This window comes from Phocoena phocoena, chromosome X (assembly GCF_963924675.1).
Source record: "Phocoena phocoena chromosome X, mPhoPho1.1, whole genome shotgun sequence".
NCBI lineage: Eukaryota > Metazoa > Chordata > Mammalia > Artiodactyla > Phocoenidae > Phocoena > Phocoena phocoena.
Window position 1 is genome coordinate 1,336,448 of NC_089240.1, and position 21,099 is coordinate 1,357,546.

The 21,099-nt window shown below is 47.3% G+C and overlaps 1 protein-coding gene across 1 annotated transcript in view; it reads right to left on the reverse strand.

Annotated features, from left to right (window-relative positions):
- Positions 1 to 278: 278 nt before the first annotated feature.
- The window catches only part of DHRSX (dehydrogenase/reductase X-linked), a 182,512-nt gene continuing 161,691 nt past the window's right edge, over positions 279 to 21,099 (reverse strand). Inside the window, exon 7 of the mRNA XM_065901016.1 lies at positions 279 to 476. Within this exon, the coding sequence (XP_065757088.1) occupies positions 279 to 476 (198 nt within the window). The remainder of the gene's footprint in view (positions 477 to 21,099) is intronic.

The following is a 21,099-nucleotide window of genomic DNA, read 5'->3' on the forward strand; positions in this document are numbered from 1 at the left end:
ACACCTCCTGCGTGGCCGGCAGGGTTTAATGACTCAGGGCACCCGGTACAACTGGACACGGTGGGGATCACGAGATTCATGGCTGAGGGCCAGCTGTTTGGGGTCGCACTCAGCATTCCTCTTCTCCTCAAGTTCCGGCCCAGGGCAAGGAAGCCGATGGGAGACGCTGGGGAGACAGAGCCCCAAGGGCGGGGGATGTGAACGACGCAGACACGTGGTCCAGCAGACACACCTGCGCGCGCCTGGCAGATCATGGTCTCCCCGGCGGGTGGCTAACCCTAGAGGACCTCCTGGGTCACATCGGTGATGCCTGTCATCTGGCAACTTCTGGCCCACAGCTGTCGCTGAAGCTTCAGGTCGTACGTGACCGCCAGAGACTTGGTCTCTTTCTCGTTGTAAAGATAGCAGCCGCCACGGCCTTCCAGCGCTGGGGTGACCGCCGCGTAGACGGAGGTCCAGGCTCCCTCATCCGGGGTCTACAGGGAGAAGGAAAGAAGAACAGAAGTCAATTTTCAGAGCAGAGACACGGGGGTCTCCATGCTCACAGACACTGTGGGTGAGACACAGCACCTCCGACCTTCTTCCATGGACTCAGACACAAAGCCGGCCGGACAGGGTGGGGCAGCCCAGCCTCCATGGGTGCAGGAAGGTGCACCCAAGTGGGTTGTACTTCCACACTGGGTTAGTCCCTTTCAATAGATGCATATGAAGACCCCAGTGTAAATACTCAGGTCTCCAACTCTCTTTTAAAAAGTTTATTTTTATTGAAGTAGAGTTGTTTACAACATGGTGTTCATTTCTGCGGTATGGCCAACGCCTGATGAAGCTGAAATGCTTACTCATTGGCTCAGAGCAGATGACTGTCCCGCCTCTGTGTTGAACGCACGACATTTAGCAATTTGAGGTGGAAACGTCGAGACAGCAGAAAGGTTCCCGGTTTCCATGCAGTGAGGAGAGTTACAGCAGGAGAACTGGAAGTTCAAGAAAAAGCTTGAAAGGCTGAGAAGAGATTGAGAAAAGTGGACCTCGGGCAGTAGGAGGGAAGGAGGAAGGTTTGAACGCCAGACACCCTTTGTTTTGGGTTGGGAGCTGGTCCCTGGGCATAGTCAGTGGATTAGAAGAAGACGTGGGGTGGTGGAGTGTATATATATAACTCTGTGTGTGTGTGTGTGTGTGTGTGTGTGTGTGCGCGTGTGTTATAGAGTATTACTCAGCCATGGAAAAGAATGACATAATGCCATTTGCAGCAACATGGATGGACCTAGAGATTATCGTACTAAGTGAAGTAAGTCAAAGACAAATACCATATGACATCACTTACATGCAGAGTCTAAAAAGTAACACAAAAGAACTTATTTATGAAACACAAACAGATTCACAAACAGAAAACAGAGCTACAGATACCAAAGGGGAAACGGGGGCAGGGATAAATTAGGAGTTTGGGACTAACAGACACACACTATTATATGTAAAGGTCCTACTGTACAGCACAGGGAACTATATTCAAAATCTTGTAAGAACCTGTAACGGAAAAGAATCAGAAAAAGAATATACATATATATATATAAAGCTGAATCACTTTTCTGTACACCTAAAACATTGTAAATCAACTATAATTTTTTAAAAACTGCAAAAAAAAAAAAAAAAAAAAGAACCGGTGGATTAAAAGAACGAGGCAGAGAAGTTCAAGGGATTAGACCTTGTGGTAAGTGAGGGGCTCTGGGGCTACGATTCAATATCCAGAAACCTACAGACCTCCCTCATCTTACTGTCGTGACAATGACTTTTCAGGAGCTCATCGCATGTAACACACTTTCGGAAACCCGCTCAACACGCCTAGCCCTGGTCCTTCTCGCGTGCCTCTAAGAGTGTACCATTGTAGGACCCTCAGGTACACACCCAGGCCAGGAAACAACCCCACGGTCACATTTTTCTGGATTCAGACGTGCTCAAAAGGGCTACCTCTGAAGTCGTGATGACAAATGTCCCCCGGCACTTATCATCGGGCTGGAGAAGGTTAAAAAGAGAAGTGCAGGGCAAAGCTTCCTTTACTCCACGGAGCCATCTGACTGGCAGAGAAGCTGTGACTTTGAAGGTACTGTCTGGAAGACCAACACCTCCCCGTGTGATCTCCCAAGAGGGCTGTGTACCCACCTGCCAAAAACACTGGACATGGCAAAGATGGGAAACTGCTGAGGGCAGCCAGGTGGACTGTTCCTTTGATGTTACCAGGTCCCATACTCAAGGAAGCAAGATCCTGGGACCCTACGGTCAAGACACAAGTTGACGAAGACAATCTGAAACATATGGGCGTCTCCCAGGAGGAGCTTGAAGGTTTGCAAGAAAGTCCGCAGAGAGGAACATGCATTATTGGAAAGCCTGTGTTCTCATGTGCTGGGACGGGGTGGGAAGGGGTGGCCACGGGGTCAGGAGGGGTCAGGGGTCATGCCCCTTCAGGAAAAAACATTCATTTCACTGGAGCAACGAGCTCCTTTAGACAGGATTCTACTACTTTTTTACGGAGATAAAGTTATACAATGTTATGTGTCAGTTATAAAGTATAAAGCATATTGATTTGACACGCAGTCTTGTGAAGGCTCCTAAGTGTTTTGGGTTTTTTTTCCCCAAGTGTTGATAGGGGTTTTTTCATCTTATTTTAGTTGCAGTTTCCAACTTTTAGAAACGCTTAGGTCACCTATCCCACCAGCCCCAAGTCTCATCCTTGTCAATTCGTCAGTGTTGATCCGATGCTTTCTCACATCTGTTTTTCTGTATATGCCATTCTTTTCAGATGGATTAAACAAAAAATCCTCCAAAAAAAAAGGATTTACTCATTTTAAATAGGAGACACTGCCTGCATGTCGCACGTGCCCTGAGTCTGTTTTCTGGGAATGGATGTTGGATTTACCTGTCTTCCTGGGGCAGTGGCTGTGACCAGTGTTCTGTTTCCACCTCAACTGGGCGTCCTGTGATTCGATTCTGGTGCTGTCCACCCAGAGGTGGCAAAGTCTCTGCATGTTTATGGCCTCGGTTCTCCTTAACTGCGCTCACCACACGTCTCTGGGGTCCTCCTGCACTCCGGACCCACTGACTATAGGTACTGGGGTACCCAGGACCCCCGCAGGGTTGAGGATTTCCAAGAACGACTCACAGAATCCAAGACGGCATCTCCTTGTGATTCCACTTTTGTGATAAAATCCAGATCAGGCACAGCCACAAGAAGAGCGTGGGCCGCAGGGTGAGAGCTGGGAGGGTCCCACACACACATTTTCCAGATGATTTTCCATTATACGTTATTACAAGACAGAGGAACTGGTTTTCCCTTTAGTGGTGTCTGAGACGTTCTTGTTAGGATGGATTTACACCTCCTTGGCAAACAGATCCTTCAATCAGCTCCTGGGACGAGCTTGTTTCGTAAGTCAACCGTTCTCCAGGCCGAGGATTCAGAAACCCCCTGCCGTGTTTCACCCCCAGAGTGAGTCACCTTCATCAGAAACACCTGCTTTGTTGCAGCCGAAGGCTCCCCCGCTCCTGGGATTTCCCTACGATGTGTCCAGCCCTCTCTTTAGAGGCTGCTTCTTTTGGGTCCTCCAGCGGGCCTTATCTGGGGGTCCATTTCCCCCACAGGTTGAAAGTCCTCTTGTCTGGGTAACAGTGCTTGTGATCAGCATGTCCAACTAAAATACAAGGAGGGCAGTTTTAGAAGATACTGCCTGTGGTGTGCTGGACACGAGCTTGGGATGCCCAAAGGACACAGCACTGTGCCCAAAATTCAGCTACTGTCAGGAGACGGGATTGCAATGGCAATCTGTTGATCATCCAGTTTCTGAAGGAAAGGGACTTCGAAGCACAGACATATACCCCCGTGCACACAGAGTCACACGCACTCACACATTTACACCCATACACACACATACCCTCATGCACATATTCACACATACACCCATGCACACAAATACACTTACATGCATGTACACACACTCACCCAGGGTGGCCCTGCCCAGCCAGGTAGTTCTCTGACATAGAAAAGGACAGGAAAAAAAAAAAAAGAGCTGTTCTTCGTGCTCACGCATCTCACGGAGAATTAATCTCATCCTCTTATCCCACTTAAACACATGATAGATGCTGGGCTAAAAACAGCCACCCCCGAGCATTTGCAGAACATTTCCAAGCCCTGGGCAGATGACAAAGATAGAAGAAATGAGATTTCATTTGTACTTTTTAATTCCTAAATGTTTTGACAGCTCACGAAATGGACGGCTTTATGCATTTCTTCTTCCCGACATCCGATGTCACCGTCCTAGCCCTCACCCATCAGGGTGATGACACATCGTGCCTGAGGGCAAGGAAGGACGTCTGGTAGACGCTGAGAAGCACACGTGTGTATAAGCAGGCACACACATACACTCGGTCACATGTACAACACACACTCCCTCCCACGCCCAACTTTAACTTTGGGACATTTAGCTACATCCTCTGGAGGAGGGAGTGGCACCAAAGAATTGCGGGTCCCAGGACCAGGGTTCAATTTCTGCATCACCTCTCATGACCCAGGAGACCTTGCTGAAGCCACCCACTCTCCGTTAGCCTCAGCTTCCTCACCCAGATGCCAGGTGTTTGTGTGGGTGTCTGGCCCCCGATGCTCAGGTTCTGCCATGTGGACCTGAGACCAGCAACGTCCATGGCGGGTGGGAGATGCTTCTTAAACAGGTGTCCAGTGAATGCATACGTCCTGCTATGGACGGAATGTGCGTGACCCCCGAGTTCATACACTGAAGCTCTGATCCCCGACAGGGTGCTATTAGGAGATGGAGCCTTTGGGAGGGGATTAGGGTTAGATGAGGTCATGAGGGTGGGGCCCCCAGGATGGGATTAGTGTCCTTAAAAGAGAGGAAGATGCCCCAGAGCTCCCTCTCCACCACGTGAGGACACGGCAAGAAGGCGGCATCTGTAAGCCAGGAAGACAGCCTCGCCAGGGACTAATCTGTCCACACCGTAATCTCAGACTCCCAGCCTCCGAAACCTGGAGAAACAAATGTCTGTTGTTGAAGCTGCCCAGTCTGCAGTGTTCTACTGGGGCAGCCTGAGCTGATGACTACATGTCCCAACTCCGTATTTAAACGAGGATGTCTTCAGGTTATCCAAAAAGCATGAAGAGGAAATAACCAGCACACCTTTCCCCAAATCCTTCTGAGCTAGAACCCAGCAGACAAAAGAGGTCATGGTACTGGTCCAAGCAGCTTCGGTGGGAGCAGCAGAAACTCCTGCAGCACCTACGTGTGCCAGGCGCTGCCCTGAACACCACGAGGGAATCCTTCCGAAGCATCCCCCCACCCCCATTCCTAATGATGCCTTCGAAACACGTCTCAGAAACATCCACGTGGCACCGAGGCCGTGCTGGATATTGGAAAACACTTTGTAAATGTTGGCACATTTAATCTGTATTCCAACACCACGGCGTGCACACAAATACACCCTCTAATTTACAGAGGAGGACATGCAGGGATTTTTTTAACGTATTAAAAACGATTCAGTTTTATGAATGAACACATATTAAATTCACAGTTCATAGTCTAAATAATGCATTTCAAAAATCCGCTGTAGGATCCTTGATCAAAATAAAGATGACAAGCATTCAGGAAACATCCTTGTTCTGATGATACCGTGATCTGAGGACGGTACCTCCTACAATTTTTAAAATGAAGGCTGTACCTCCCAGGTACACCTGCTGCAGCTCCCAGTACAACTGGATTATCTGTCCCTGTTCACTTGTCATTGATAGGAGCTCTTCCAAGCATGATGAAGTGTGTTTCCTGGGTGCCATGGGCTGGGAAGTGAGAGTCCGATTCTGAATAGATAACAAGATGCTCTAAACAGTGGTCCCCCTGGGATAAATAACATCTCCCATTCTACCTGCAGCTTAAAAAAAAAAAAAAACCCTAAGATCCTCTTGGAGACTTGTAAGAAAGCAGAGATGTCTCAAATGTGAAGCCAAACCCCGGTAGGAAACATGGTGGCTTTTATCAGAGGCTTCGGAATCCCTGAAGGACAGACGCATGCCGGGGGGGCCGGGGCACAGGGCTGGGGAGAGCACCGCGTATTTACAGCTGAGGTTTTTCTCTGCATGAAGCCAAAAAGCCAAGAGAGATCATTTAGATAAGAGCCCCCGCGCCCCTGGAGCGGAAAACCAGCAGAGGTGATGGGTCGAGGGCTGGGTACAAGCGCACAAAAACTAAATAAATAAAATAAAATAAAGCAAAGGAAAGAGAGCAGAGGGTGGAGTTCACACTGCATAACAGAGCCGCGAGCTGTGTGCGGTGAGAGGGGAACACGAATGCCTTATAACTAGTTATCCAGGGCTTTACAGTGTGGCAAATGCCTTCCCATGTATTACGTCAGCAATTCTCACAACAGTCTCAGGAGATGGTATTATCCAGAATTAACAAATTACGAAAATGAGGGGCAGAGGGGACGGAGGGGAGGTGCTGCACGGAATGGCCAGGTCTTGCTTCTTCCAGAGACTCCAACCCTCCCCACCTTCCTCATCAGTCATGATGGGTGCGTCACCCAGACCCACGGCCTCGTGGGTCACCTCCCTTCCTGCCTGCATGTTTGCAACCACGAATTCCATCTGCACCTCTGCACACAGACGCTCAGAGCAGCGCAGCTGGCATCCAGAGGTAGAGACCCTACAGACACACCTCAGGGTCAATCATCCTTCCATCCCCACCTGCCAGTTCCCCCGTTTCCTGGACAGCCACCACCATGCACCCCGACTTCCCTGAGTCAGAAACCCCAAATGACCCGAGTCTTTCTTGGTTCACTTTCCACGGGCAAGCAGTCAAGACTGCGTGACTTGGTCTCTAGAATCATTTTCCAAACGAACTCCTTCTGCCCCTCTGCACCGGCCTCTAACCAGACCCCAGGTCCATCCCACCGTGCCCTCCAGTCCACGGGCTGCTCTGTAGGCTGGATGCATCTGATCCTACAACATCGCTGTTCTGGGGGGTGTTTTTTGAAGTATAGCTGATTTACAATGTTGTGCTAATTTCTGCTCCACAGCAAAGAGACTCAGTTGTACACACAGAGACACTTTCTTTTTTCATATTCTTTTCCATGATGGTTTATCACAGGATAGAGAATAGAGTTCCCTGTGCTCTACAGTAGGACCTTGTTGTTTATCCACTCTATATGTAATAGTCTGTATCTGCTAATCCCAAACTCCCACTCCATCCCTCCCCCATCTCCCCTCCCCCTTGGCAACCACAACTGTGTTCTCTATGTCTGTGAGTCTGTTTCTGTTTGGTAGATAAGTTCATTTGTGCCATATTTTAGATTCCACATGTAAGTGAGATAACATGGTATCTGTCTTTCTCTGTGTGACTTACTTCACTTAGTAGGATCATCTCCAGGTCCATCCATGTTGCTGCAAGTGGCATTATTCTGTTCTTTTTTATGGCTGAGAAGTATTCCATTGTATACATGTACCACATCTTCTTTACCCATTCATCTGTTGATGGACACTTAGGTTGTTTCCATGTCTTGGCTATTATAAACAGTGCTGCTATGAACACTGGGGTGCACGTATCTTTTTGAATTAGAGTTTTGTCTGGATATATGTCCAGGAGTGGGATTGCTGGATCATATGGCAGTTCTATTTTTACTTTTTTAAGGAACCTCCATACTATTTTCCATAGTGGCTGCACCAACTTACATTCCCCCCAACAGCGTAGGAGGGCTCCCTTTTCTCCACACCCTCTCCAGCATTAGTTATTTGTAGACTTTTTAACGATGGCCGTTCTGACCAGTGTGAGGTGATACCTCGTTGTAGTTTCGATTTGCATTTCTCTAATAATTAGTGATGTTGAGCATCTTTTCGTGTGTGCCTACTGGCCATCTGTAATAACACCACTATTGACATCCATTATCGGGCGTCCTGGGAGGAGGTCCAGACCCAACGTCTAAGACACTCATTGGGGCTGGGACCAGTTGTCCTGGGGAGAATGGAGATGGGGGTAGCTCACACCATTTGTGGGGATCTGAGGTTCTGATGAGGGACCCAGCAGACAAGGGAGAAATGACAGTATGGCCACCCTCATCTTGAGCTATTTCTGCATCACTGATGGTCCCAGCCTGGTTCAGGCTCCTTGGACCTTAGCCCGGCCTTCAACCCCCTCCAAGGGCTGCACCTTTTGTGTCCTGCGTGCACTGCAAGGGCAGATCACTGACACCGTCCTCCTCCTTTCAGCACTCATGAAGATTACTGAGGAAGCAGTAGTACCCACTGCCTGGGACAACGTTGGGACATACCTCCCGATGCCCTATTAACTGTCTTCACAGCTCTGTGCAGAGAGATGTCACGATTCTGAAGGGCATCACACCCTAACTCCCTGCTCCATGCCTCCTAGGGAATCCCATCTGAGGTGATCTGACCTTTTTTTTTTTTTCCTAAGGTGTATAGAAAATGGGAGGTGTTATTTATCCCAGAGGGAGCACTTAGAGCAACTTGCTGTCTATTCAGAACCCGATATACATTTCCCAGCACACGGCACCCAGGAAACACACTCCATCATGCCTGGCACGTGACATGCACCATCCTCAGATCACGGTATCGGAAGGAGAAGGATGTTTCTTCAATGCCTGTCACCTTTGCTTCGATCAAGGATCCTACAGTGGATTTTTGAAAGATTTTATTTAGACTATACTATAAACTGTGAATTTTAATATATGTTCATTAATAAAACCGAATCGTTTCTAATGTTAAAAAAAAAATCCCTCCACGTTCCCCTCGGTAAACTGGGGGCAGTATTCGTGCCCGCCCCATGGTCTTGGAATACAGATTAAATACGCCGATGTTTACGAAGTGCTGTGCGACATCCAGCATGTCGTGGGCGCCATCCGGGTATTTCTAAGACGTGTGTCAAAGGCAGCGTCAGGATGGGAGGGGCTGATGCTTCAAGAAGGATTCCCTCGTGGTGTCCGGGGCAGCACCCGGCACAAGTAGGTGATGCAGGCACCCACCTGAGAGGTGAGTCTTATCAACGTGCCCCAGAACGGCAGGATCTGAAGCCAATGAGCTTAAAAAGCCACAAGGTGATGGTCTGGACACTTGAGATCTAAGGAGAGAGGAGAGCGTATGAATTTCCTCTGGGGGCTCTTGTGAATTATCACAAAATCGGTGGCTCAGAACAGCACACAGGTATCATCTTCTTCAAATTCTAAGAGGTCAGAAGCACACAGTGAATCTGGGCGAAAATCCAGGTGTGGGCAGCGCTGTATTCATTCTGGAGGTGTCGTGGGGAGAGTCTGTTTCCTTGCCTCTTTCAGCTCTGAGAGGCCACTGCATCCCCTGGCCCGTGGTCCTCTGTTCCACCTTCAAAACCAGGAAGCCATGACCTCTGCTTCTGCCGTCACTTCTCCCTCTCTGACCCTCAGCCCCCTAACCTCTCTTATGAGGACCCCTGTGATGACCTTGGGCTTCCCCTGGGTCACCCAGCATCTCCGGCGAGAGGCTGACCTCCAAGGAGCCAGGAGTCATGGATGGCGGGTCCCTATGACATGATGGAATGTCAACTGGGGGTGTCACATGTCTTAAGCTGCTGGGACAGCGTGATTGCACTTGGATGCTTGGTCCCCGACAACGGAGCAGCTCAGGACGCAGAGGTGAGAGAGAAGGCTCCCTGACGTGTGTCCCTGAGGTGCTGAATCAGGCCTCTCAGCCGCTGAGCGCATCCATCCGAGAACCAGACTTTCTGATCTCCTGTCTTCACTGGACAGATTTAGATGCATGGTGAAGGGAACCAACCACGGCCGGCCATATATGTTATTCTGACAAGGGCACACTCCACAGGGGAGACGTGATCGTTTGTAATTGGAGACCTGATAAAGGGAATTTCAAAGGGCTTATTGGACAGGAGCCCCGACCAGGGGACCAGATGTAGTCAGCATCGAAAATCGTGCTTTTTCGTGGTACGCGTTGACCTTGAGGGGGTGGGGGGAGGCAGCCAGGATGACACCCCCCAAATGCAAGGGCCCGACGGCCTCTGGGAGATGCAGGTTTTCTGTATCGGAGCTAGATTTGATTTATGACGCTACTAACTGCTTCCTAGATGCCTGAAGGGCACTCACTCCCTCTGAAGACCTTCCCTGACCCTACCGCACAGACAAATGGAATGGTCTTGATTTGCTTGTAGAAAGAACCAATTAAGCCTCTTATCTTTATGAATTATCAACCCGCTGGGTTTTTTCAAGGTACTAACTGGTTTACCCAGGGGACCGGCTCTGAATTTGGAATCAAGTCCACGGCTTTTGATAAGGTGTAGAATAGAGGTTTCGGCGTGATAGAAAAGAATGCCATTAAATGACATAAAGGGACATAAAGACACAAATCCTCTAGACTCCCCCCCCCGGCCCCCCAGGGACTGAGGGCACATCCTTGAAGACTTCACACAATGCATGCACGCACACGTACGTGTAACGAAATAATATGTATAATGATGACATACAATCATCATTATAAAGGTGACATCAGAGCCTGTCACTGTCCTACAACTTTTTTCTTTTTACAACTCACATCACTTTTGCTTTATTACCATGGTAACAAATAGGCTTCCACTATGTAATTCTACAGTTTCCATAACTTCCTCTCTTATATATAAAAGCACCAATACTCAGTGCCCTGTGGTTGCACATTTTAAATCCAAATGTGCATGTGATGATCAAAAGATCTTTAGAAAATGATTCGTAGGTGAAAGTTTCACCTCAATGTTGGACCACGAAGAAAGAACACCACATAGGGAGTATCTCGGGATGTAGAGGGAGTCCTGGAGGAATAGGGAGTATCTCGGGATGTAGAGGGAGTCCTGGAGGAACAGGGAGTATCTCGGGATGTAGAGGGAGTCCTGGAGGAACAGGGAGTATCTCGGGATGTAGAGGGAGTCCTGGAGGAATAGGGAGTATCTCGGGATGTAGAGGGAGTCCTGGAGGAACAGGGAGTATCTCGGGATGTAGAGGGAGTCCTGGAGGAACAGGGAGTATCTCGGGATGTAGAGGGAGTCCTGGAGGAACAGGGAGTATCTCGGGATGTAGAGGGAGTCCTGGAGGAATAGGGAGTATCTCGGGATGTAGAGGGAGTCCTGGAGGAACAGGGAGTATCTCGGGATGTAGAGGGAGTCCTGGAGGAACAGGGAGTATCTCGGGATGTAGAGGGAGTCCTGGAGGAACAGGGAGTATCTCGGGATGTAGAGGGAGTCCTGGAGGAACAGGGAGTATCTCGGGATGTAGAGGGAGTCCTGGAGGAACAGGGAGTATCTCGGGATGTAGAGGGAGTCCTGGAGGAACAGGGAGTATCTCGGGATGTACAGGGAGTCCTGGAGGAATAGGGAGTATCTCGGGATGTAGAGGGAGTCCTGGAGGAATAGGGAGTATCTCGGGATGTAGAGGGAGTCCTGGTGGAATAGGGAGTATCTCGGGATGTAGAGGGAGTCCTGGAGGAATAGGGAGTATCTCGGGATGCAGAGGGAGTCCTGGAGGAATAGGGAGTATCTCGGGATGCAGAGGGAGTCCTGGAGGAATAGGGAGTATCTCGGGATGTAGAGGGAATCCTGGAGGAATAGGGAGTATCTCGGGATGTAGAGGGAGTCCTGGAGGAATAGGGAGTATCTCGGGATGCAGAGGGAGTCCTGGAGGAATAGGGAGTATCTCGGGATGTAGAGGGAGTCCTGGAGGAATAGGGAGTATCTCGGGATGTAGAGGGAGTCCTGGAGGAATAGGGAGTATCTCGGGATGTAGAGGGAGTCCTGGTGGAATAGGGAGTATGTCTAAGCGTGGATGTTTTGCTCGCGAAAGAACTTAAAATTTGAAAAATCTGAAAATCCTTTGCTTGAGAATTGAGAGACTAAAAGGTGAGCTGACAAAAAGCAAACTGAAAAGAGTTAATGAAGGTCTAAACGGAGCCCAGGGGAGCAGCTGACTTCATTCAACTGGAAGCAGGAGCATTCCTGAGCTGGAGGAGAAAGATTTAGTAAAAACACATCAAGTCTAACACTGGAAACAGACGATTCTATCGATTGGAGGACGCTGCCAGAACTAACCACAGAAGAGGAAGAAACCCTCGACCAAGCAATAAGCATGGAAGGCATTTTGAAAGCTGACTTAGAATTCCTTTTCTGAAAACTCCCAAACCCTGAGAGTTTTCAAAGGGAATCGTTCCCCTTCTCATGACAATTATATTGTGAAGCCAAAGGGCAGGAACTAGAAAGCTTCTTAATTCTTTCTTTTTTTTTTTTTTTTAAACAAAGCATCAAAACTTTACCATCCACACTTGTCAAAAAACAGCACAGAAAGGGGATCTCCAGCTCCAGGATAAATATCAATAAGCAAGTGCTCAGTGAAGTCGTTGGGGAACAGAATCCCACAGAATAAGGCTCCACGACGGTCAGAATCATTCGAGAAATAAAGACCACCCCTTCTAGGGAATGTACTGATCCACACTACCCACAACAGGGAGGAAAGGAAACTAAAATGCAGTCCTCTCTCTAGGTCAGAGCCAGCCAGCTTTGTCTGCAAACGGCCAGGTAAGAAATACTTGTGACTTCTGTGGGCTTTCCCGTTTCTGTTGTAACTACTCAACTCTGCCTCTGTAACATGAAAGCAGCCACGTGTGCCAATAAAACTTTATTCTCAAAACCATGCAGCCAACCCACAGTTGCCTAACCCTGTGCCCCGCAGGTCAGGTTTTTATAAAATTAAACTGATACTTTATTTTTTAAAAAGTAAGATAGGAGGACTTCCCTGGTGGCGCAGTGGTTATGAATCTGCCTGCCAATGCAGGGGACACGGGTTCGAGCCCTGGTCCGGGAAGATCCCACATGCCGTGGAGCAACTAAGCCCGTGCGCCGCAACTATTGAGCCCGTGCGCCACAACTACTGAAGCCCGTGTGCCTAGAGCCCAAGCTCTGCAACAAGAGAAACAACCGCAATGAGAAACCCGGTACCACAACGAAGAGCAGACCCCGCTCGCCGCAACTAAGAGAAAGCCCACACACAGCAACAGAGACCCAACGCAGCCAAAAATAAATATATAAATTTCTAAAAAAAAAAAGTAAGATAGGAATGATATACAACATAGCATATGATAAAGTATAATATACAAATGATAATAGGTATAAGTATTCTTCAGAGAGAAACATTAGATGTTTTCCCTTCAAAATAACAAATTAGCTACCAGGACAAATTATACATGAGCTACTATTTAATTGCCTAGAGAGTAGATGGGGACATTTTCAAAAGCAGCACACAGTCAAAGGAGACAGTTTGATCCATATATGCAGATTAAATAAGCATCTGGCTAAAAAAAAAATTGAGACTGAAAATCTATTAGAAAGTAGAAGATGTCAGGGATGGAGTTGGTAAAAATCACGTTTTTTCTATTCTTTTTTTGTTGTTTTTTAAAAATGAAACAGACATGTATTTTCTTTAACGTTGTTTTCCTGTATTTTGAAATTATATTTCCGTGTTCCCACATACAATGAATCACAAAGCCATCACCACAGTCAGTACAGGCTCAGCACATACTGAACACGGTTATCAGTGAGGCCGTTATGATGGGATTCTTCTGATAATGGGATAGAAATTTTGGAACTCAGTATTTCTTTTTCTTTATAAATTCATTCATTCATTCATTCATTTTTGGCTGCGTTGAGTCTTTGTCGCTGCACGCGGGCTTCCTCTAGTTGCGGCGAGCGGGGGCTACCCTTCTTTGCGGTACACGGGCTTCTCATTGCAGTGGCCTCTCTTGTTGTGGAGCACGGGCTCTAGGCGCATGGGCTTCAGTGGCTATGGCACGCGGGCTCAGTAGTTGTGGCTCGCGGGCTCTAGAGCACAGGCTCAGTAGTTGTGGTGCACGGGCTTAGTTGCTCCGCGGTCTGTGGGATCTTCCCAGACCAGGGCTCGAACCCGTGTCCCCTGCATTGCCAGGCAGATTCTGAACCACTGCGCCACCAGGGAAGCCCAGTATTTCTTAATATATCAAAATTACTTGGGAAGGAATCATGTCCCTTGAATAAATAATCTTCCATATAACTGTGCATCTAGGAAGTTATAAATCAATATGCATTCCACAAATGATTTATGCCACACACTCCATATATAGGCATGCATGTATATGTACGTGTGTGCAGACATACAGATATACATGTATCTATTTTTTGTTTCTCCATTTTCAAAATATTTTTCTCCTATGTTCCAATATCTTTGGTTATAACCATACAATATTACTTTCTTGTATGTTCTTGAAGCAGAAAATACAAAGGAAAATGTATCGGCAACATACATAACCGATACAAATCAACAGCCAGAATAAAGAACAGAGATGAATCCAAAACACAAAGGCTAAACACCCCCTAGAAAAACGGGGAAAAGGCATTTCCCAGAAGCCAGCGTCCAGATGCCAAATAATCCCACGGATACCGTTCAACCACAAGGATACTGCGGAAAATGCAAATGCAAATTAAAACACAGCAAATGCCATTTCCTGCTCCAGGACTGAAGAGCTCGGCAGTGGACCCAAGCTGGCAAAGACTGAAAAATCCAGCACTTAACGCATATGATGAAGATGTAAACCACTGGGAATTCTCAGTACCTGGACTGTGCACTGGGAAAACCAAATGGAATTCCCAGGAAACGGGAACATGTGAGAACCTTCTAGCCTTAAAATGTCACTGCCTGTGATATTCCCTAGAGAAAGTGAGATGGGGCGATCCGTGGAGGACCCTTCACGGCAAAGCTGCGGTAACAGGAAAGAACCGGAAAGAACCCAAGTGTCCTTGACCCTGAGAATGAATCTGAACCATGATGTATGTGCAGGCGGACGACTTCACAGGGATGGAAAGCAATAACCTACCTCTACATGCATCAACATTGGCAGATCGCCGACATTAAATACTAAGTGCTTTGGGGTAAACTGTGACCCCTCAAAAGACATGTTGAAGCCCTAGTCCCCGAACAGGACTGTATTTGGAAATGCGGTCTTTGCAGCCATGAAGGTTCTGAGATGTAGTCCTCCTGGATGAGGTGGCCCTACATCCAAGGGTCCTTCTAAGAGACAGGAGAGACCCAGACACAGAGGAGAAGCCACGTGAAGACAAGAGGCAGAGATGGGAGGGACGCGGCCACGAGCCCAGGGACGCCTGGAGCCCCCAGAAGCTGGAAGAGGCAGCAAGGACCCTCCCCTGGAGCCTCTGGAGGGAGCACAGCCCTGGGACACCTTGACCTCAGACGTCTGGTCTCCGGGACTGGGGGAGGATGGATATCTGTGGTTTTAACCCATCTGATTTGTGGTCATTTATTATAACGACCCCAGGAAACAAATTTATGGTGCAAAGAAAGTAAATCACAGACATTACTCTACTTATGTCAGGATGAAAAAATGCAAAATTAAATTTCAGAGACACACCCATGTAATGAGAAACAGGAGAATGGGTAACACCACACCTGGGATAGGGGTTACGTCTCGGGGGAGGAAGCAATGTGCATCTGGAGAAAAGCAGGGCATGGCAGATGCTGTGATGACGTGTGCTCATTTATTATTGACTTTTAAATATTTTATTCTGTTGTGTTCAGAGTTTGTAATATTTTTAATAAACCCTATTCAGAACCAAAACAAACATCAGCATTTCATGAAATAATTAGGAATAAATGCAATAAATATATGGGCATTTATGGAGAATTAATAAGGCACCTCTGAAAAGCTCTAAGATTTTGATCACCAGTTCCCAACTGTGGCTTTTCCAAGACCAACAAGCAATTCTGCGACTCCAGCTGGGTGTCCTTCGATTCAACTCCATTCTGACACATCTACCTGGAGGTAGCCTCGGACCCCACAGGTGAAGGGCTCAGTCCCCCAGGACTACCCCTCCGTCTACCACAGTTCCGACGCCAGGTGGTCACCTGTGCCAGCTATAGATGGAAGGTTGCCATGACCCCTCCTGGGGTTCAGTTAATTTGCTAGAATGGCTCGCAGAAGTCAGGAGATATTTACTCACTAGATCACCGGTTTATTATAATAGCAGATAACTCAGGAAAAGCCAGATGGGACAGATGCAGAGGGTGAGATCTGGGGAGGGGGCAGGGGACCCCCAAACCCTCCCCAGGCTGTCACTTTCCTGGTACCTCCACGTGTTCACGAACTAGGAAACTATTTGAACCTCACCTTTGGGGGTTTTATGGAGGCTTCATGACACAGGCACCATTGATTAAATTATTGGCCATTGGTGATGGATTCAACCCCCAGCCCCTCTCCCCCTCCCAAGACGTCAGGGGGTGGGAATGAAAATTCCAACCCTTCAGTCGCTGGTTGGTTTCCCTGGCAACCAGCTACCATCCTTGAGTGAGTTCCAAAGGGCACACTTCATGAACATAAGAAGAGACACCTTTCAGGCTCTCCACACTTGGGAAACTCCAAGGGTTTTAGGAGCTCTGTGCCAGAAATGGGGACAAGGACCAAGCACATATATTTCTTATTATAAACCACAGTATGGCAAGCAACAAGAAAGACGTGGTCAAAACCAGAGATGACCCATATTCAGACAGACAGCAGCTCTGTCTGAAATCCTGAATTAAATCAAAAATCCTCCCACCGAGGGGATCTATGTACACGTATAGCTGGTTCAGTTTACTGTATAGTATAAACTAACCCAATCCTATAAAGCAACGATACTCCAATAAAAAAAAAATTCCCCCTCCCAAATTAAGTTTTCTTACGATGATTATATCGGTTGTGACAAGATGAACACCACCAAAATGTACAAAATATGTGAGCAAATGATTACACAGGAGACCCCCTCCTCCTACAAGCTGTTTTTCTCGATTTGCAAAATCATCTAAAAGGTGGTCTGGAAAGATAATCAGTTCAGAGTCAGGAAAGGTAGGACAAGAGAGTGATGGTGTAGATAAAAGTAAATTCAGAACAGACGGAAGCAAGGGTAGGTTTCTAGGAAACCCCTTTAGTAAGCGTCACGGTTGGCGGTTTTAGTAATCCTCATGGTGTGCGGTCAGCAGAGAAGGATGGACCCTTGGACACAGGGCCCCCAGTTTGAACAGGAATAAGCACCTGGGGTCCTCCTACATCACCCCCTGCGGACATCACCTAGGCTAAGGATTCAGTTGTTGCCACAGGTAAAAATACTGGAGGGGAATTTCTAATCACGTCAGCCCAGAAACCATGAAAGTTAAACAACACAACAGTTTACAACAAGAAAAAAAAATGTTAACCCCCTGACTCATTCTGGCAAAAAAGTACTTTCTCTAAGACCGAAGGCACAAGGATTCTGGGGACCAATCGTGGAAGATGAAACAAGTGATTATGTCCCTAATACACAGAGAAGCTTTTTCTGCAACATCACCTCCCCTCCGCAACGCACACACACAGATAAGTGCCCCCACAGGACAAGAACCAACCATTCGCACAAGTTGTCACATGCACAAAGGGAAATTCGATTTTGAACGGAACCACAAAGGGGAACCGGGTGATTCAGGAGAGGTGCGTTTTGATGGCCTGCTGACGAAGATGTAATTACAGCTGGTGCTGGCTGGATGCCGGGGCCCGGTTGTAACTGTTAATTCATACTTGTGAGAATCTGAGTTCCACGGGTGGCCCCAAAGGCTGCACTGAGGAGAGCCCAGAGGTGGAGAACTCAGGGCGACCACTGCCATTTATGGCTTCCACCCTCCCCTCCAGGGCTTTGGCGATCACTGTTTCTAATCTCTGCGACCCCGTGATGAGGAAGAAATGAATATGGTCCACCCGCCAAGACTGTGAAAGCCGATCAGCACCTCCCACTGAAAGGTGACGGTCAGAGGAAAGAAAGACGTAACCCTAACAAGGAGCCAGACACTGTCCTGTAAACATACCATCTCACTGCTAACGGGAAAAAAATGCAGGGTTAAACGGGACCACAAATGGTCTAGGGGCAAAACACTAGAAAATTATCAGCAGAAATGTGTTGTGGGAATTTGGGTACCACATTTTAAATGTGCACAGCCTCCAGATAAACAAACTCGCTTTTAAAAATTTATCCTAAAAGAATAATCACTCAAAAGACCTAAACAGACACGTCTCCAAAGAAGACACAAAGATGGCCAACAGGCCCATGAAAAGATGCTCAACATCGCTAATTATTAGAGAAATGCACATCAAAACTACACTGAGGTATCACCTCACACCCGTCAGAATGGCCATCATTAAAAAGTCTACCAACAATAAATGCTGGAGAGGGTGTGGAAAAGAGGGAACCCTCTTGCACTGTTGGTGGGAATGTAAACTGGTGCAGCCACTGTGGAGAACAGGATGCAGGCTCCTTCACAAACTAAAAATAGAGTTAGCATATGATCCAGCAACCCCAAATACCTGGAGAAAACTCTAATTCAAAAAGACACACGCACCCCAATGTTCACTGCAGCAGTGTTCCCATAGCCAAGACATGGGAGCAACCTAAATGTCCATCGACAGATGCATGGATAACGAAGATGTGGTGCATATATACAATGGAATACTACTCAGCCATGAAAAAGAAGGAAATAATGCCATTGGCAGCAACATGGATGCAACTAGAGATTATCATACTAAGTAAGGCAGACAAAGACACGTACCATATGATATCACTTACATGTGGAAACTAATTTTTTTAAATGATACAAATGAACTTATTTATGAAACAGACTCAGACATAGAAAACAAACTCATGGTTACCGAGGGGGAAAGGCGGGGGGTGGGGGGGGACAAATTAGGATTTGGGAATTAACAGATACACACTCCTATATATAAAATAGATACTCAACAAGGACCTACTGTAGAGCACAGGGTACTATATTCACTACCTTGTAATAACCTATAATGGAAAAGAATCTGAAAAAGAATGTCTCCCTCTCTCTATATAAAATATATACATATAACTGAATCATTTTCTGTACACCTGAAACTAACACAACGTTGTAAATCCACTACACTTCAATAAAAAGCAAAAAAAATACAAAAAAAAAAACAATGTTTATAAAGAAAAGCAAGAAATAATCACAGAAACACCAATGTGTCTAGGGGCACGGGGCCTCCTTGGGCAGGTAGGTAATTTCATCCCTATGCTTCCAGTGTGGACGGTAAAATAACGACAACCATAGTCTTTCTGGGCCTCACCGGGTTACTTGTGGATTAACTATATATAAAGGAATTATTTTTAGCTTGTAGCTCACACAGAGGGCGACAGACTGGATGTTAATTTTTCTTATGATTATTGCACTTATCAGGGTAAAACGGATAACAACCTAACTGAACCAGAAAGGAAGTTTGATCAAGAAAGAGATACCCCAAACGGCAATGTAGGGGGAGAGGATTAAGAGGTCCAGATTATTAGGCATGAAATAAGCTCCAAGGATATCGTGTACAACACCGGGAATATAGATGATATTTCCTAATAACTAAAAATGGGAGTCAAACGTTAAAAAAAAAACAACCCAGAGACCCCTGCATACTAGATTGTCAGGGCTCACTCTACGTGGGCAAAACGGGGCAGGAGGGACACCAAAACAGAAACACGGGGAACCTTTAATCGGAGGGATTTGAGGGGCCTGGCATTCATCATTTCTCACTTCGGCATCATTTGAGCCATGGCCGTGGCGGCAGGCACATGTCACCAAGACTTCTGTGTGTCCCCAGCTCCTACTTCCTGGCCTCACCCCCTGTGGTCTGGTTCACGTGTACCGTGAGAGCCCACCCTTCGCCCCGGCATCCGGCCATGGCTGTGCTGTGCCCGGGGTGTCCGATGCCCCGTGGAGAGGGGTCTGCTGAGGTCCAGCGGGACCCAGATGAGTCCTCCAAGCGGCCTTTGATGGGACTGAGACTGACATGTCCACACGGCTGGATATAAAATAGAGAACCAACAAGGCCCTACTGTAGAGCACAGGGAACTCTACTCGCTATCTTACAATAACCTATAACGTCATGGATGGACCGAGAGATTCTCATACAGAGTGAAGTAAGTCAGACAGAGACAAATACCGTGTGGTATCACTTATATGTGCAATCCAAAAAAATATCACAAGTGCAGGGGACATGGGTTCGAGCCCTGGTCTGGGAAGATCCCACATGCCGCGGAGCAACTAGGCCGAAGAGCCACAACTACTGAGCCTGCGCGTCCGGAGCCTGTGCTCCGCAACAAGAGGCCGCGACAGTGAGAGGCCCGCGCACCGCGACGAAGAGTGGCCCTCGCTCGCCAGAACTAGAGAAAGCCCTCGCACAGAAACGAAGACCCAACATAGCCGAGAATAAATAAATTAATTAAAAAAAAATAATAGAGAAACATGGGCCTTAATGAGATGCTATGAAAATAGTGTATATGTTTTATATTCTGCAACTTTTTTTTAGTTAGGAACCAATAACAATGGCTTACCTAATCCAGGTATTTGCAATTGAACCATGAGTTGCACGTCAGACCCCTATTCATTGCCTTCTGCATTAAAAGTTATCAGTAAATCGGGGATACTTAGAAGGTTTTAATAAGTCATCTTCCTTTATTTCAAAAGCTTGGGCTTTGTAATGTATTTGTTACCATAAAATACCTGACAACTGGTCTGTCTCATCTGGATATTGCAAGAATAAAATTAAGATAATATTCAAAAAAAAGATGACACACATGAAATTAATTACAAAATAGAAACAGACTGACAGGCTTAGAGAACAAACTTACGGTTATGGGGGGAAGGATCGGGGGGAGGGATAGACTGGGAGTTTGCGGTTAGCAGACGCAAACTCTCACAGGTAGAATGGATAACCAACAAGGACCTGCCGCACAGGGAACTCTATTCAATATTCTGTAACAACCGAAATGGGAACAGATCTGAGAGAGTGGACACATGTATACGCGTAACTGAATCGCTGTGCTGTACCCCTGAAGCTCACACCGCGCGGTTCATCAACTGTACACCAACAGAAAATAGAAAGAGAAGCAAAGCGCTGCCCAAGGAGACACCGCGCGCAGGGCGGCACAGACACAAGCAGGAAGCACACGCGATTATTCCCGAACCGGAGGGAGGCTGGAGGGGAAGACA